We start from the raw sequence: 16,915 nt of genomic DNA on the forward strand, positions 1-16,915 counted from the left end.
AAAAACAGGTTCCTGTTTCTCATCTAAACCCTGAATCATCCTCATATTTCCACGCTTTCCCAACACGCCTAGCGCACCACTCCCTGGTAATTTTTTTGTATGTTTTTATTTGTTACCGAAATCAATTTGATCACCACTTTTACTTTACCTATACGCATTCGATCACTTGGGAGTTACTAGAAGCTGTTACGTACAAAGGCATTCAAGAAACAAAACTGTTTTGAAGAAAACTGTTCTGTTTGTAAGTTACGATTCCGACACTGTTTCATTGTGCAAATGTATATATGATGTCGGAGGGAGGACCAAACTGAAAGAGGAAGGCATTGTCTTAAACAATGAAACCTGAATATAGTAATGACGATGACTTCACGATGGCTTTTTTTATATTCATCGTTTACATGTACATCTACTACCAGCTGACCTTAAACCCACGACTCCCTCTTCAGATTTTATGAACTTCCACATCAGATTCTTCAACTCACACTACAAAACAGAAGCACAACCACCTTGACCTATTGATCAAGCTAAAATCTCATCCTCAGCTTTGTTTGATTTGTACTTATTGAATCGGTGTGATTCTCAGAATTTCATCACACTATTATATATTTCTTGTTTGCTGAAGGGTGTGACAGAACCAGTTGGAGGGTGATATGGACCCTGTTAGGAAGAACTGGGGATTGAAGAGGAGTGCGGAAGCAGTAGCAGTTGGAGTTGTTTTGGTCGGTGTACTTTCACTTTTTTTGGGCCTCAGACCCCAAAAGATTCATTCTAGTGGTTGTCACTTCCCGGCAATCTATAACTTTGGTGATTCAAATTCCGACACAGGTGCTTTATCAGCTGTGTTTTATCGGCTTCCTTCTCCCTATGGCAATACATTCTTTGGCAAACCTTCGGGAAGAATCTCTGATGGGCGTCTCATGATCGATTTTATAGGTTAGTATGTCAGCTTTTGTTATAGGACTGGTGCAGGTACAAGTGTGGATTATGGTTTTTAAGTCTTGGATGCTCTTCTTTATGCAATTTCTTAAAGTGCATATTGTATGTAATGATTCTTAGTATCTTATAAGTATGGTTCTTTTCATGTATGATGCTGAAATGAAAGCGAGTTGTAGCTTTTCATGACCTAATAAAAGTTCAAACTTCGAATCTTACATAAATAGTTTTAAGCCTTGTAGTAACCTTCTCTAGCATGTTCTCTTTGTGTTGCTTGTATCATAGGATAATTCATCCATCTGGGATCTAAATGTTCTATTTGGCAATCTTGCAGCTCAGAAGTTGGGTTTGCCATTTTTGAGTGCGTATCTTGATTCTGTTGGAGCAAACTTCCGTCATGGAGCAAATTTTGCAATTGGAGGATCTACAATCTTGCCATTAGATGGAAGGATGTTTGAAGGAAGATTTAGTCCCATCTCTCTTGACATACAATTTAGGCAGTTTGCGCAGCTTAAAGCTCGTGTAAAAGAGGTTATTAGTCAAGGTTAGAGACATTTGCTGAAAACAAACCTTTTTGTGATATGGAGTTGAGGGAGTTACCTCAATCATAGAGGTTATGTTGCACTCAATTGTGGTTGATTTTCAGATAAAAGCTCATATGTCAGCGCCACCATCCCCAGACCAGAGGACTTCTCGAAGGCATTGTACACCGTAGACATAGGACAAAACGATATTCATGCTGGATTAAGGTGGAAGACGGTAGACCAAGTGCTGGCATCCATTTCTGACATGACTGCTAAGTTAGCTTTGACAATAGAGGTACCAAGTTTCATAAGCATAATATATAGTTATATGACTTGTGTCATGTTGCCTGTTTGGGGTATACCTTTCAGTTGATCAGAGCAGTAAACCGGTTACTATGAGGATAGATTCTTATGTAGTTGCTTCATGAATTTGATAAAATGTAAATAACATGAAAGTTTGATGTTCAGTAGATTGCCTAGCCATATATCTGTTTAAACTTTGATGTACTAAACAGATTATATTCTCAAACAGCATAATGAGATTGTGGTTTTGCAGCAATTATACCAACAAGGTGGTAGAATATTTTGGATCCATAACACAGGTCCACTCGGTTGCTTGCCTCTGGTTCTTGCACATACACAGCCAGAACCTAGTGACCTGGACCAGAGTGACTGTTTGAAGTCTTACAATGAGGTGGCGCAAGAGTTCAACAGACAGCTCAAGGAGAAAGTACTTGATCTACTAGCCAAGCTCTCGGATGCAGTTCTTACTTATGTTGATATCTATACAGCAAAATACACACTTATTAGTGAAGCAGAGAAGTATGGTAAGCTTCTTCTTCTTTGTGCCTACATATAAAAATTGAAAGTAGCATTCTGTATATCATTCTTTTTGGCGTGTTCAAAGTTTAAACCTCTATTTTCGTTGTGTTTGGACATTTCAGGTTTTATTGATCCTGTAGGTCAATGCTGCGGAAGCCAAGGTGATTCTCCTCACCATTGCGGGTTGAATGCTACTACTGCCAATGGCACTGAAGTATTTGGTGGCTCCTGTAGCAATCCTTCAAAGTACATTAGCTGGGATAGTGTGCACTATTCGGATGCTGCTAACGAATGGGTAGCCAAACGAGTTATAGAAGGCTCATTCTCAGACCCTCCAGTTTCGATCACTGAAGCATGTCGAAAACATCCATACTTCGATTCCTCCCAGAAATGACCTGTGTTATAGTCCCACATATGATTTTATGTTGTACATTATTTTCTGATTTGCAGCATCTGCGTGACTAGCAAAAATTTCTGAAACATAAATAAAAAATAAAAAAGTTCGACTTCACTGGGGATCGAACCCAGAATCTCTGGTTTCGTAGACCAGCGCCTTATCCATTGGGCCATGAAGTCATTTTGCTGGATTCTATTAACTTTTACTATTTCACGCAGAATGAAATTACCCCTGAAACTGTGAAACTAAAAGATCCCTTCTATTTTTTTTTTTTTTTTTGAAAAAAAAAGATCCCTTCATGAAAAAAGCTAGAGTGCTCGCAAAGACAACTTTAAAAGTGGCCATGAGGCAAGACCAACTAGGCTGGTGTCTAGGGCTCCCACAATTATTAGATTTGAAACTTTCATAAATATTTTCATTAAAATTCATTAATTGGTATGCTTTTTAACTGTTTTTTACTATAAATAAAAAATATACATTAATCATCAGAATTTATCTCTAATTGTATATACTTCTTTCTATTTTTGTGAGTTGAATTTGACATTCAATTAATTTGTTAACATAAAAATGATTAACTTCCTTTTATTATGAATGTTTGGCTCTTGAATTTCAATTAATTGGTTAATAAAACTTTTTATGAAAATTAATTTTTAATTTTTACATCTAGAGTCTCGACTAACACAGTGCCCGGCCCAGAAAGTGGCTCAAGCAATTTCAAAAACTGCCAAATTTGGTCACAAAAGTTGGTTCTATCTGTCAATTTCAAGTAAAAAAGTGTTTGGAGATGTTGTCATTATTAGGTAGAGTAACTCTTAAGACTTGAGTAAGAAACTCTTGATTATCAGAAGTAGTAGCCAATCATACACACCTCATCCCTGTGTCAGTAGGCCATTCTCTTCTATAAAAGAACACTGCTCTCTACAATCCCAGTGTGCTTCACTCCCCTAGTTCTCTTCTTCATAATCTCATACTTCTCTGAATATGGAATCGCATTCCTCAACAATGCTAGCAGCAGTCCTCACTCTTCTGGTGTCACTGCCTGCAGTGAGCTTGGCCTCAGCTTCATGTAACTTCCCAGCTATATTCAACTTCGGCGACTCAAACTCCGACACCGGTGGCTTGTCTGCAGTCTTCGGCCAGGCCCGTTCACCTCACGGCGAGACCTTCTTTCACCACCCGGCTGGCCGTTACTGCGACGGCCGCCTCGTCATTGACTTCATAGGTACCCCTTTTTTTTCTTTCTTCTTTTTTTTTTTTTTTTTTTTACCGTAAGTTATTCGTGTACAACTATTTTCATTTCATTGTTCACGTTTTTTCTTAGCTAACACACGTTTTATATAAATTGAAGCGGATTTGAAGCTCCCAAAATGCCAAAATCTAAACATTATTATGATAATTAATCACATGGGTTTAAGCAAAACAACAAATCTGATGGTCTAATAATTAAGGGTTTTGATTGATTGAATGCTCTGTTTCAGCTAAGAGCCTTGGACTGCCATATCTTAGTGCATATCTTGACTCTGTGGGAAGCAACTTCACTCACGGAGCCAATTTCGCCACGGCCGGATCGACCATCCGGCCGCAGAACACGACTCTTCAGCAGAGTGGATTTAGTCCCATCTCCTTGAACGTTCAGTACAACGAGTTCTATGATTTTCTTCCTAGGTCCCAAGTTGCTCGTACTCAAGGTCATAATACTTTTACTTCATTATAACTGGTTTGAAATGAAGTACTACATTGACTATAGTAAATTCTGAAGCAGAGGGTAATTACTTGCTATGCAATGTAGGTGGAGTTTTTGAACAACTTATGCCTAAAGCTGAGGCTTTCTCTCGTGGCTTGTACACCTTTGATATTGGCCAGAACGACTTAACAGCCGGGTTGTTCATGAACATGTCCGTTGCTCAAGTTAAAGGAATCGTTGTTCCTGATGTGCTTGATCAGTTCAAGAAAGTCGTCAAGGTAATTCAGTATCACTCTTGTAAGAGGCGGAGGTACGTTTAGGCTAGAGAGGGTCCAGACCCCTTGAATTCCTAAACTATCTTATTAAGCTTCATTATTTACCTTAATGGTGGTTGATTTCTAGCTCAAATTCATTAACATACCCACCTCCCCCCCTAACTTAACCATAAACCAATATGTTTCAAAATTTAACAAGAAATTATCAATAAATTCTTTTTCTTGGTGTTATTTCGTGTTAATTATGTCAAAATTGAAATGTTCATTTCCTTCCTTTTGTATTCCTTATTTCCTTATATTATCCAATGATCTTTCATATACTACAACTTGTGTATGTTCTCTGTGTATGTTCTCTCCTTAGAGCCAAAACAAGTTAATTGTTGAACACAAAATTAATCGGACCCCCCTTACCTTAGAATCCTGGTTCCGCCCCTGCTTGTAAACATGAAAGTGCTTCCTAGAACATGGTATGCTTTTGATAGTTCTAAAAGCAATGTTGAAGTTTTTATGTATTCACCAGTTTCGGGTTTTGATGTGTAAGCAGTATGTACACAGTCAAGGAGGTAGAAACTTTTGGATACACAATACCGGTCCGGTGGGTTGTTTGCCGTATGTACTGGACCGCCTACCGGTCTTAGTCTCAGAGATGGACCGCCACGGTTGCGCCACTCCTTTCAATGAACTTGCTCAGTTTTTCAACCGTGGATTGAAGCACGCTGTGGTCCAGTTAAGGAAAGAGCTACCTTCGGCCGCAATCACTTATGTTGATGTCTACAAGGCCAAGTTCAACCTTATTAGCCAACCACAAAAGCATGGCAAGTCGTAGGACATACTCTTTTCATTTGTGGATGGATTAGTACTTGGTGAATGAGCTTGTTTCTCTAATATGTACATTTTATTGCAGGAGTTGAAGAACCTATAAGAACATGCTGTGGCCATGGTGGGAAGTACAATTTCAATGTGCATCTTGGATGTGGAGGAAAGATTAAGGTTCATGGCAAAGAAATATTAGTGGCAAAGGCATGTAAAGACCCTTCGGTTTGGGTAAACTGGGATGGGGTACACTACACTGAAGCATCTAATAAAAAGATCTTTGATCAGATTGTAGATGGTTCACTTTCGAACCCTCCGGTTCCTTTGAAAATGGCTTGCCATAAGCACCATTGAACCGCATGCGTGGATTTTTATCTATAGCGTTACAAGTTATCGGATGCCATGTTCCTAAAAGAATCACATAGAACTCTTCATTGTTCGAATAATAAAATTACTTACAGAGTTACAGGCCAGTGTAATCGTTTTAGTTTATGTTTGCTTGCTTGAATTCAGGAGAATCAGTCATGGATTAGTACTTTTGTATTTCTTATTTTGCAAATATATGTAGACAACGCTAATTAAGAAAGAGGTCACTGCAAGAATCATTTGGCAGGAAAAGGATAAAGAATGACCCAAGTGGGCACTGGTCTCTATCATCTCTACACATTTCATGATCTTGGATTCTTGATCCCTTTCACTGTAGTTTTATCTCTCTCTCTCTCTCTCTCTCTAGAGACTGTTAGGGCATATGGAAACTCAGTTTCTAAGACATGTTGCCTTTGGGGTTGTGATTTGGGCAACATTGCTTCTGTATCCTAGCACTTGTTCAAAGCCATGTTCTTTTCCGGCCATATTCAACTTTGGAGACTCAAACTCAGACACCGGGGGTCTGTCCGCAACGTTTGGACAAGCCCCTTACCCCAATGGAGAGACATATTTTCGAACACCTTCAGGCCGTTATTCCGATGGCCGTCTTATAATTGACTTCATAGGTATTTTCCCAACTCCAGTCTCTTTCATCTTCTTGTTCCCCTGTTATTATGTTACTGGTTTCATTTCTTGTTTGATTCTGTTCAACTTGGGTCTGGAACTGTTATGCATGTGACTGCCATTTTATGAAGGGGTTGAATCAGTTCAACTGGATCTAGATATTGTATATATAAAGTTGAAAAACAGGACCAGTAGTTCAGCTTTTGCATATGCATAATTCAAAAGCAATGGCAATGCCAGACATGTAAGCCAAAAATTTGGGTTCTTTCCTATCCTATACTGACTATGAACACAGTACAATGCCACTCGTGACCTGAATATAGAAACATAGTTTCCTTAGCTAAATTCTAGGTGATTTTTCTAATTTTACATGTGCAAATCCACTTACTGAGGTATATGCATCTTCTTGTTCTTGTTGTTTTGAAGCCGAAACCTTGAGGTTACCTCATCTGAGTGCATTTTTGGACTCGGTTGGATCAAACTTCAGCCATGGAGTGAATTTTGCAACTGCAGGATCAACCATTAGACCCCCAAACATGACCATCCAATATGGACCTAGTCCCATTTCATTAGATGTGCAGTCTGTCGAATTCTCAGACTTCCATAGAAGATCACAAATTTACCGCCAAAAAGGTAACTCATTTTCACTTTTCCATATGTTTTAGAGTAAACTGTTGCATGGAACTGTTGTTGACGAACCTGGGATTGTTTGCAAATTGGTGTAGGGGAGTTTTTTGAGAAACTGCTTCCAAGAGAAGAGTTCTATTCTCAAGCACTTTATACCTTTGACATTGGCCAGAATGATCTCACTGCTGGTTACAAGCTTAACATGAGCATAGAACAAATCAAGGCCTATGTTCCTGATGTGCTAGGCCAGTTCTCTAATGTCATCAAGGTTCAACTTCATTTCTTTCTTTACTATTTGTTTTACTACTTCCAACCGAATTGAAAGAGAATTAGACCATCCCTTTTTGGCCATTATACGATATAACTCAATGATCGAAATCGTTCATTCTTGAGGTGACTATATCTTCAAAATAGGAGTCAAATCGAAAATTGTTTAGTCTGTAAGCTACCATTTCCCTTTGTTGTATTCAAATGGCTAAACAAATTTTTGATTTGGCTAATTTGTACAGCCATCACTTTATAGTTCATAACCATCTGTTGTTATGTGAAACAGAATATATACGATCAAGGAGGAAGAACGTTTTGGATCCACAACACAGGCCCAGTAGGCTGCTACCCCTATATTCTGGATCGTTTCTTTGTCAATCGGGCCCAATATAACAAGTATGGGTGTGCAGATCCGTTTAATGATGTGGCCCAATTTTTCAACCAAAGATTGAAGGAAGCAGTGGTTCAGCTAGAGAAAGATCTTCCCATGGCTGCCTTCACCTACGTGGATGTCTACTCAGTAAAGTACACCCTCATTACTGAAGCCAAGAAATATGGTAATAGTAGTCCACAACTCCGCAATCCCCTAATCTCTTAACGAGCCTAACTTACGTGTTAGTTTATATGACGTATACATTATCTAATCAGAATGGTTTATACGTCACATCAGCTGACACGTTAGGGTGACTCTAGATAGTTTCCTAAAATGTGGTTTATCTAGCATTGCTCGTTTATGTATGTTTCTTTCACAAATTAAGTTGTAAATTTGGACGAATTTGTAGGATTTGAGAAGCCACTTGTAGCATGTTGTGGTCATGGAGGGAAATACAATTACAACCGTTACGAGAAGTGTGGGACGAAGAAGACTATCGACGGCAGAGAGGTAGTGATCGCTAACTCATGCAATGATCCAACGATTAGGGTTAATTGGGATGGGACGCATTTCACCGAGGCTGCCAACAAATGGATATTCCAACAAATTGTAAATGGCTCCTTTTCTTATCCACCAAACCCTTTGGAAATGGCTTGTCAAAGAAGAAACACAAAGAACTATGTTTAGAAAGGTCGATATTACTTGGGAGTTGTTTCTTACTGTTGCTTCCAAATAGTATGAGAGTTTGTTTTACCAATTAGTGTGATCTTGCATGTGATGCCACAAAACATGGTTTTAGTGCTTATGCAAACTAGTTAAAACCACAACTCCACACATTATGTTTGGTACTTTTAATCATGTTGGACAAGTGAGGGCAAACAATGCGTTCCTTTTCGCTTGAAGTTCATGTGAAGGTACTTCAGCGTCATCAGAGATCATAATTATAACAATTGTCAACGTATGTGAAATCAAGTTTGAGATAAGATGTTGGTGGTAACTAAAAGCATATGTTTCTCATAAAAAGGAGCATCCCCATTCATTTAAATCAAATATTACAAATCCAGTAACCAACTATTTTATGTACTTCTAGAATATAGTTTGATTGCACAAAATACTAATATTCACAAAATATACAGGCTGCAGAAAATTAGGAGCCCTTTAACGAGATCATTGAGGTTCTAACAAGTAGTTGTATCCACACAAAACGCTATATATCGAGTCACCCACAGAGAAACACCGCACCCAAATATTGACAAACTAGTGAACTACCCAATCATCAATCAATTACCAGCATTGGGTAAAGCTGCTGAAAAAGCTGTGTGTAAAGCTGTTGTATTGCTTAATAGAAAACGATACAAGGGATGCTTAAGATACAAACCAGCAGGGTTTGTATGTATATAGTTACAGAACTAACCCCGTAGGAATAAGAAGCCTAGTTACAGTAGGTAACCTAATAATTAGAGATGATTTTTTCCTTCAATACTTCCCCTCAAGTTGAAATGTATGTTTAAAACATTCAACTTGCTTAAGAGTTCAGTGAATTGCTTTGGATGCAATGGCTTGGTGAATAGATCAGCTGGTTGATCCTTTGTCCGAATGTGTGCAGTCTGGATGAGTCCCCTTTGTATCTTCTCACGAACGACATGGCAATCAATTTCTATATGTTTAGTGCGTTCACGAAAGACCGGATTTGATGCTATGTACAACTCTGCCTGATTGTCACAGTATAGCCGAGTTGGACTAGCACCTGAGACATTCAAATCCTTGAGTACATTTTGTAACCAAGTTACCTCACAACATGTAGAAGCCATAGAGCGGTACTCCGCCTCCGCACTTGACCTCGAAACCGTTCCTTGCTTCTTTGTCTTCCATGAAACAGGGGCATTGCCGAGGAATATGCAATAACCAGTCACAGACCGTCTAGTGTCTCTACACCATGCCCAATCAGCATCACAAAAGGCTCTCAATTCGGTGAACCATTTGATGGCAGTAGTAACCCTTGACCTGGAGTAGCTTTGAGATACCGAAGCACATTGTAAGCTGCTTCAAGATGGACGTCCCTTGGCTTGTCCATGAACTGGCTGAGAACATGCACGGCATATACTAGGTCAGGACGTGTAATAGTGAGGTATATGAGTCTACCAACTAACCTTCTATAAAGTCCCGGTTCAGTCAATAAAGTTCCATCTTCTTTACTGAGCGAAGTGTTGTACTCGATAGGACACTTTGCAGGCTTGACTCCAAGGAAGCCGGAATCTTCCAGTATTTCCAACGCATACTTGCGCTGACAAAGAACAAGACCTTGTTTTGACCGAGCTACCTCTATGCCAAGGAAGTATCTCAGAACTCCCATGTCCTTGAGCTTGAAACGGTTTGACAGAAAAGTCTTTACGGCATTGATGTCTTCAAGGTTATTTCCTGCTAGTATCACATCATCAACATAGACCAACAAAGCTGTAAAGTTACCTTGTCGTCGCCGCACAAACAATGAATAATCAGACCATGACTGTGTAAAACCGGCAGCCTTTAGTACGTTGGAGAGTTTAATGAACCATTGCCGAGATGCCTGCTTTAAACCGTATAAAGACTTGTGTAATTTGCAAACTCTATTCTCCCCCGTTCCTCCAAATCCTGGAGGAAGTTGCATGTAGACATCCTCATAGAGATCGCCATTAAGGAAAACATTATTGACATCAAGTTGATGGAGGTGCCAACCGCGAATGGATGCAAGACTAAGAAGAACCCGGACTGTTGTGAGCTTGGCCACAGGAGCAAAAGTCTCTCGGTAATCAATGCCTTCAACCTGGCTGTAACCCTTTGCAACAAGGCGCGCTTTATATTGTTCAACACTGCCATCAGGATTGTACTTGATTTTGTACACCCATTTGCACCCAATTGGACGCTTGTGAGCAGGTTTCGGAACAAGACTCCAAGTATGATTGGCCTGAAGGGCCTTAATTTCAGTCTGCATGGCAGCACGCCATTTGGGATCAAGTACAGCCTGTGAAAAAGAGGTTGGTTCTCGATGCAAGGTCAGTGCAGCAGTAAAAGCCTTGTATGTAGGAGAAAGGCGATCATAAGAGAGAACCGTAGAGAGACAATGAGCAGTACCTTGTGGGGTGACCACATCCGAGGAAGTTGGTGGGACAATGCAGGAAGGAATGGCTGCCTCAATATGAAAGTCTTGTAGCATGGAAGAAGTTTTGGTTGGTCGGGTGGATCTTCGGGGAAGGGAGATTGTTGTTGTAGCTTCGGTGGATAGGTGGGAAGGTGTCTCGGTAGGGGGACTAGCATTGGAGAATGAGGTAGTTGGAAGAGGAGGAATTTGTGGACTGTGAGGGGTGTTGTCGGCAAGGACAAGTGTAGGGTTAGTACTGGTGACATAGGAAGGTGACGCAGCGGAAGTAGGAAGTAAAGTAGCGGCAGGGGATGGAGAGTCAAAGTTGTCTGTGTCAGAGGTAAGAGGTTGGCTGGTGCTAGGGTTCGGAGAAGAGTTTGTTGGAGTGGGAGTGTCATACACGGTAGTGTTTTGTGGCTGGGGGGATGAAGTATCACGGCTGGAAACAGACTCTAGAGATTTATAGGGAAAGTGAGTTTCAAAGAAAATAATGTCCCTCGAAACATGAGTTTTCTTGCTCTTTAATTCATAAACCTTGTAACCCTTCTTGCCGTGAGGATAACCAAGAAAGATGCACTTGGTAAAGCGTGGATCGAACTTAGAAGGCTTGGATGGATGAGTGGAGATAAAACAACGACATCCAAAAACCCGCAAATGAGAATAATTAGGAGGTTTTCCATGAAGACGTTCAAAGGGTGTTTGTCCTTGAAGAAGTGGAGTAGGTGTGCGATTAATCAGATAAGAAGCTGTAAGAATCGCATCACCCCAAAACTTCTTTGGCAAATTCGCCTGGAAGAGAAGAGCTCGAGACATGTTTAAAAGATGACGGTGTTTTCGTTCAGCGACTCCATTTTGTTGAGGAGTGTTGACACAAGATGTTTGATGTTCAATGCCTTTAGAAGCATAAAAGGTAGGCATGATAAATTCAGGACCATTGTCACTACGAACGACTTTGACTCGTGTTTCAAATTGTGTTTCAACTAATTGAATAAAATCAATGAGGAGGGTCCGTGCCTCAGATTTTTGTTTCATGAGAAAAACCCATGTACCCCTTGAATAATCATCAACAATGGTGAGAAAGTATTTGGCACCCGAAAGAGAGGGAACATGATAACCACCCCATATATCAATGTGAATTAAATCAAAACAGGCAGTACTTTTACTAATGCTCAAGGGAAAAACTTGACGAGTCTGTTTAGCTAAAGGACAAATCAAACAATCATTGGGAACATGACTTGTGGTTGAAAGAAAAGAAAACTTAGACAAGACTTTTGAAGAAGGGTGACCGAGCCTGTTATGCCACAAGCGGTTTCTAAGGTGATGGTGTTGGCCATGCTACATGTTCCTTTCCGATCCGGCTTGAGGCAGTAAAGTCCATTCTTCTCATGGCCCATCCCAATCGTCTTCCCCGATCGTAGGTCCTGTGTAACACAAACATGTCTCAGAAATATGGTGATGAAGAACGAATCATATGCCAATTTGCTCACAGAAATCAGATTCAGATAAAATGATGGAACACATAGGACATTATAGAGTGTGAAATCCGATGTAAGTTTTACTGTTCCAACATGTGTAACTAAGGCTTTGTAACCAGACGGCAATCGAACGGTGTAGTTGACTGCCGGCTTAGAGTAAGTGAGCAGTTTTTCATGGCATACAATATGGTCAGTAGCTCCACTATCAACGATCCATGTATGTAAGTCAACTTGTGAAATAGTCTTACCTGAGAGCTCTTCATAATTCACCTTACCGACTTAATTAGCCGAGGTAGTGGTGGCATCTTTCAGTAGGCTAAACAACCTACCACATTCCTCTTTCAAGAAGGTGAGGTTCACGTTCTCTTCTTTGGCCGAGACAAGGTTGCTGGTGACCTGACTGGAACCTTCTCCGGCTGCACGAAGAACGGCTTTTCTTTTCCTGCACTCATCTTGGGTGTGACCTTTGAAAGTACAAAAGGTGCATGTAAGATGAGCTTTGCAGTTCTTGGTTGTGTAATTTGTTCTACCACACTTTGCACATCTCGAACCATCAATCTTGTTCGAGTTCTTCTTCCATGTTTCCCGGTCCTCTCTGCTTGAGTAGAAGGTCGCTGCTTCAGTAGAGGATAATCCTCTATTTCCCGACACTGCTGCTTGCTTTTCTTGTCGCAACACCATAGCATATGCCTTATTAAGAGTAGGCAATGGATCAATTCCGATGATGGTGCTTCTCACCGCAGCATAATCATCATTAAGACCCATCAGGAATTTCATTGTTCTCTGCGTCTCAAGGGCAGTAGCGGCTTTGGTTGCAGCCACACATGTGCACGGCGTAGATGTGCACAAGGCATCCTTCTCGTCCCAAAGAGCCTTCAGGTTGGTGAAGAATGAAGTCACCGAGTTCCCTTCTTGAACACACTCATGAATGGCAGTCTCAATATTGAAAAGATTCACAGTATTGGTTTGTGAAAACCTTTCTTGCAACTCAAGCCATACACTTCTCGCATCCTTGCAGTGCACAACTGATTTCCGGATCTGTTTGCTCATTGAGTTTTCCAGCCAGCTTTTCACCAAGGCGTTGCAGCGAGTCCACTGCGTCTTCTCTTCCTCGTTGAACTGAGGACAAGGTAGGATTCCATTGACAAACCCTATCTTGTTCTTGATTGTCAAGGCAGAGGTCATGGATTGTTTCCATTCGACATAGTTGTCTTCCTCCAAAGCTTGCGACACAAGGACTGCGCCTGGTTGATCGGAATGGTGAAGGTAGAGCGCATGGTTTGAGCTTTCCCATGCTGGTGTTTGGTTTGAGGACTTGGTGTCCTTGGTGTCCTTCTTGGTTTCGTCTTCTCCTGCCATTAGGTTAGGGCTTTGTTTTGTGGTGGTGGTTGTTTAGGTCCTCAAGAACGTGGTTGCTCTTGATACCATGAAAAAGCTGTGTGTAAAGCTGTTGTATTGCTTAATAGAAAACGATACAAGGGATGCCTATATATATAGGCTGCTTAAGATACAAACCAGCAGGGTTTGTATGTATATAGTTACAGAACTAACCCCGTAGGAATAGGAAGCCTAGTTACAGTAGGATGACTCAAGATCAAAGTGAAGTTGCCTGGCTTGTTGCTCTGTCAACTCATATGTTGCACCCATCTTTGATAGCCTTGCAATCCATTCCTTCAACTTCACCTTCCCCAAGAAGTCCGGTGGCAGAAAGGTCCACTTATTGAGAGATGTTGCGAGGTCTGAGAGCAAGGGGTGCACCTGATCAACTGCAATCATATTCAACTTCAATGAGTCCATTGCCGTAATGAAATTCTGAGTGCACTCTGCCACAACAACAGCTGAGGAAGTCATGGAAGAAGCTGCAGCAGCTCTGTGCTCCATTGTGGCAGGAACTCCAGTGGTCACAAGTCGATTTATAGCTGCTGGGCAGTCCATCTTATATGTATCGGCAAAGCGCTCAATGCTTGGGATCAGACCCATACCTAAATAGAGTCTTAAGAGTCAATCGACTCAGGGCCTGGAATCTTAAGGGGCCCAAAAATTTCTTTTCTCTTTGTGTGATCATATTAGTTTAGTTAAAAACAATAAAAAACAATTAACATTATCCAATTAGGGCGGTGTTAGATTACAAAAGAGAAAAATAAATATAAAATTTTACCCATTATTTTACTGCTTTAGAAAAAATGAGCAGCCTAAGTAAGAAATTTGTTATGTAATTAAATAAGATTTTTAATAAAAATAAGATTTCTAATGTTTTTTGTTGTTAGATTTTGAGTTTATAGCTTTAGCTCATGAAAATTTTTGTGTGTTTCTTAAAATTAAAAGAGAAAATAAAATAATTAATTGAATGAATTCTATAATTTGAGGGTCCTATTTTGAAAATTCGACTCAGGTCTGAAAATCTCAGGTCCGGGCATGCTTGGGATGGTGTCTTTAAGAGTGCAAGACAAAGTCTTAAAATGGGAAATGAGTTTTTGGCATTCAGTCTCATACACCGATGAAGTTATAACATCGTGAATGTATGCCCTTTCAAGCTTCTCAGTGGCCTTTACAATGGCGTATAACTCAGAGAAATTCTCATACATTTCTCTTTCACGCTTGTCATTCCATAGCTTGACCTCCATTTCACTAATGTAATATACCAATACGTCTTTCAAATAGAGAACAAGAGCTTTTAGATATGCGTGTGTATGTCGTGGACTGGAGAAGAGGACGGGACACGCGCAAAAAGGAAAAGAACTTTATTCACTGATGTGTGCTGATGTGTTTTTGAGCTGAGGACAAAGATTGGAGCTTTAATTGTTTTTTGTTTTTTGGGTGAAAGAGTGAAACAGATTTAATAGATAATATGAAAGAGAATTGTGAAATTGTTCTCTTATTCATTGATATGAACTCTTTATATAGAGAATTACAGAGTGTATGGAGAAATAAAATATAATCATATTCTATCTTGTAATCCTATCACTATACGGAATAAAGATTCTTTATCCTAGTAGCATAAAACAATGCACACATAATGGAATATCCTAGAATATTTAAGTATTTTTTGGGGAATTCGAAACTTATTGAGGGGTGGTTACTCAAAGAAGGAGATGGAGAAATTTGCAGAGAGAATAGAGATGGGTTGCGTGTGTGTGTGAACGCGTCTGATATTATTACTATACGGAATAAAGATTCTTTATCCTAGTAGCATAAAGCCAATGCACACATAATGGAATATCCTAGAATATTTAAGTGTTTTTTGGGGAATTCGAAACTTATTGAGGGGTGGTTACTCAAAGAAGGAGATGGAGAAATTTGCAGAGAGAAGAGAGATGGGTTGTGTGTGTGTGTGAGCGCGTCTGATATTATTGTTTGTTGTTACTGCTTACGGTTTGCAATCTCTGTGTCAATTGTGCCGCCACAACGTACACAATCGGGTCCTCAACAAAGGATGGGTATATATGTCGATTATGAACCCTATCCATTATGTGCTCCTTAGAGCCCTTGACATGAGATCTCTATACCGCTACATTTACAGTGGTCACTTTGATGAGACGGTCTTCCCGCTGTTAGGGGGAGATAAGAACGTCACCGTTCCTGATGAACGACGTGTAGAATGTCTCATCTTGATCCACAAACCGCACATATGATATTGCAGTGCGAAGAATTCTACTTCCACTTGAAGTGCAAAGAATTTTAGATCTATGAGTGTAGCCCATAATATGCTAGACACTTTATTAGATCTAGTTAAAGTGACGAGATCATATATATCTGCTGCAAACCTGCAAGAATAAACGTCCCCGTAGGACGTATCATCCTAGTTGGACGAGGTACGGCCATGGCGGCTAACCAATCATATGTCCCTGCTTAGAAGCGAGGTAGACCATTAGGTTCGAACGATTTTTATCCCTGTAAGAGGGTAAACTTGACACAAATGTATCTTCTTACCATCGCAATCTCAAACCAATTCAACTCACGAGATTAATCTAGATTATGGGTTCGTCCTAGAATAGACGAAGTTGGGGGACACTCCAACATTTAAACCCACTCCCGAGAATAGATAATCTCGGTAAATTTAGTGAGATATTGAATCAGAATGAGATTTCATCGATAATATGTTTATCTTTGCGGTGGCCACTGAAATTATAATAAGCGATGATGTCAAATCTTGCTTCGTTGATGGATCTCAATGAAGAGACAACTGGCTAAAAAGGAAAGAAACAATCTAGGTCAAATCAAATTCCTTAACTAAGAGAAAGGTGTTATGGGCATGTTGTTCCCACACCTCCTCATGTTAAACCTGTATAGTTTAAATGGATATTTGTAAGGAAGCGTAGTGAGAAAAACGAGATTGTGATATAAGTCTCGTTTAGTAGCGCAAGGATTCTCTCAACGCTCTGTGATTGATTACGATGAGACATATTTGCCCATAATAGACGTCATAACGTTTCACTACCTTATCAGTTTGGTAGTTTCTGAAAAATTGAATAACAGCCTGTGAATGTGGTAACAACTTATATCTATGGGGATTTGAATATAGATATATACTTGAAGGATCCTGAAGGACTTATGATAGCCGATGCAAATAGTTCTAAACCACGGAACATGCTCTCTTTTTGTCAGAGTAGTTCACTT

General features: G+C 40.1%; 4 protein-coding genes and 1 non-coding gene across 5 annotated transcripts; 3 read left to right on the plus strand and 2 right to left on the minus strand.

Moving 5' to 3' along the window:
* Nucleotides 1-432: 432 nt before the first annotated feature.
* LOC101293487 (GDSL esterase/lipase At5g14450-like) lies at nucleotides 433-2,749 on the plus strand. The gene is made up of 5 exons (XM_004298949.1): nucleotides 433-933; nucleotides 1,268-1,477; nucleotides 1,580-1,752; nucleotides 2,014-2,284; nucleotides 2,402-2,749. The coding sequence occupies exons 1-5, from the start codon at nucleotides 651-653 to the stop codon at nucleotides 2,671-2,673; spliced, it is 1,209 nt and encodes a 402-aa protein (XP_004298997.1). The 5' UTR covers nucleotides 433-650; the 3' UTR covers nucleotides 2,674-2,749.
* A 33-nt stretch (nucleotides 2,750-2,782) lies between these two features.
* TRNAR-ACG lies at nucleotides 2,783-2,855 on the minus strand. Its single transcript has one exon. It is a non-coding gene; the product is annotated as a tRNA-Arg (tRNA).
* A 728-nt stretch (nucleotides 2,856-3,583) lies between these two features.
* On the plus strand, nucleotides 3,584-5,939 carry LOC101293782 (GDSL esterase/lipase At3g26430-like). Its single transcript, XM_004298950.1, has 5 exons — nucleotides 3,584-3,898; nucleotides 4,155-4,364; nucleotides 4,466-4,638; nucleotides 5,180-5,450; nucleotides 5,540-5,939. Exons 1-5 carry the CDS (start codon nucleotides 3,658-3,660, stop codon nucleotides 5,800-5,802), a joined length of 1,158 nt encoding a protein of 385 aa, XP_004298998.1. The 5' UTR covers nucleotides 3,584-3,657; the 3' UTR covers nucleotides 5,803-5,939.
* Nucleotides 5,940-6,144: 205 nt separating this feature from the next.
* On the plus strand, nucleotides 6,145-8,392 carry LOC101303911 (GDSL esterase/lipase At3g26430-like). The gene is made up of 5 exons (XM_004300879.1): nucleotides 6,145-6,440; nucleotides 6,865-7,071; nucleotides 7,164-7,333; nucleotides 7,619-7,889; nucleotides 8,115-8,392. The coding sequence occupies exons 1-5, from the start codon at nucleotides 6,197-6,199 to the stop codon at nucleotides 8,390-8,392; spliced, it is 1,170 nt and encodes a 389-aa protein (XP_004300927.1). The 5' UTR covers nucleotides 6,145-6,196.
* Nucleotides 8,393-8,985: 593 nt separating this feature from the next.
* On the minus strand, nucleotides 8,986-14,922 carry LOC101294071 (vacuolar protein sorting-associated protein 28 homolog 2-like). The gene is made up of 3 exons (XM_004298951.1): nucleotides 14,727-14,922; nucleotides 13,876-14,271; nucleotides 8,986-9,020 (listed from the first exon to the last, which is right to left on the minus strand). Exons 1-3 carry the CDS (start codon nucleotides 14,920-14,922, stop codon nucleotides 8,986-8,988), a joined length of 627 nt encoding a protein of 208 aa, XP_004298999.1.
* Between the last annotated feature and the right edge of the window lie 1,993 nt (nucleotides 14,923-16,915).

Source organism: Fragaria vesca, linkage group LG5 (assembly GCF_000184155.1).
Source record: "Fragaria vesca subsp. vesca linkage group LG5, FraVesHawaii_1.0, whole genome shotgun sequence".
Classification (NCBI taxonomy): domain Eukaryota; kingdom Viridiplantae; phylum Streptophyta; class Magnoliopsida; order Rosales; family Rosaceae; genus Fragaria; species Fragaria vesca.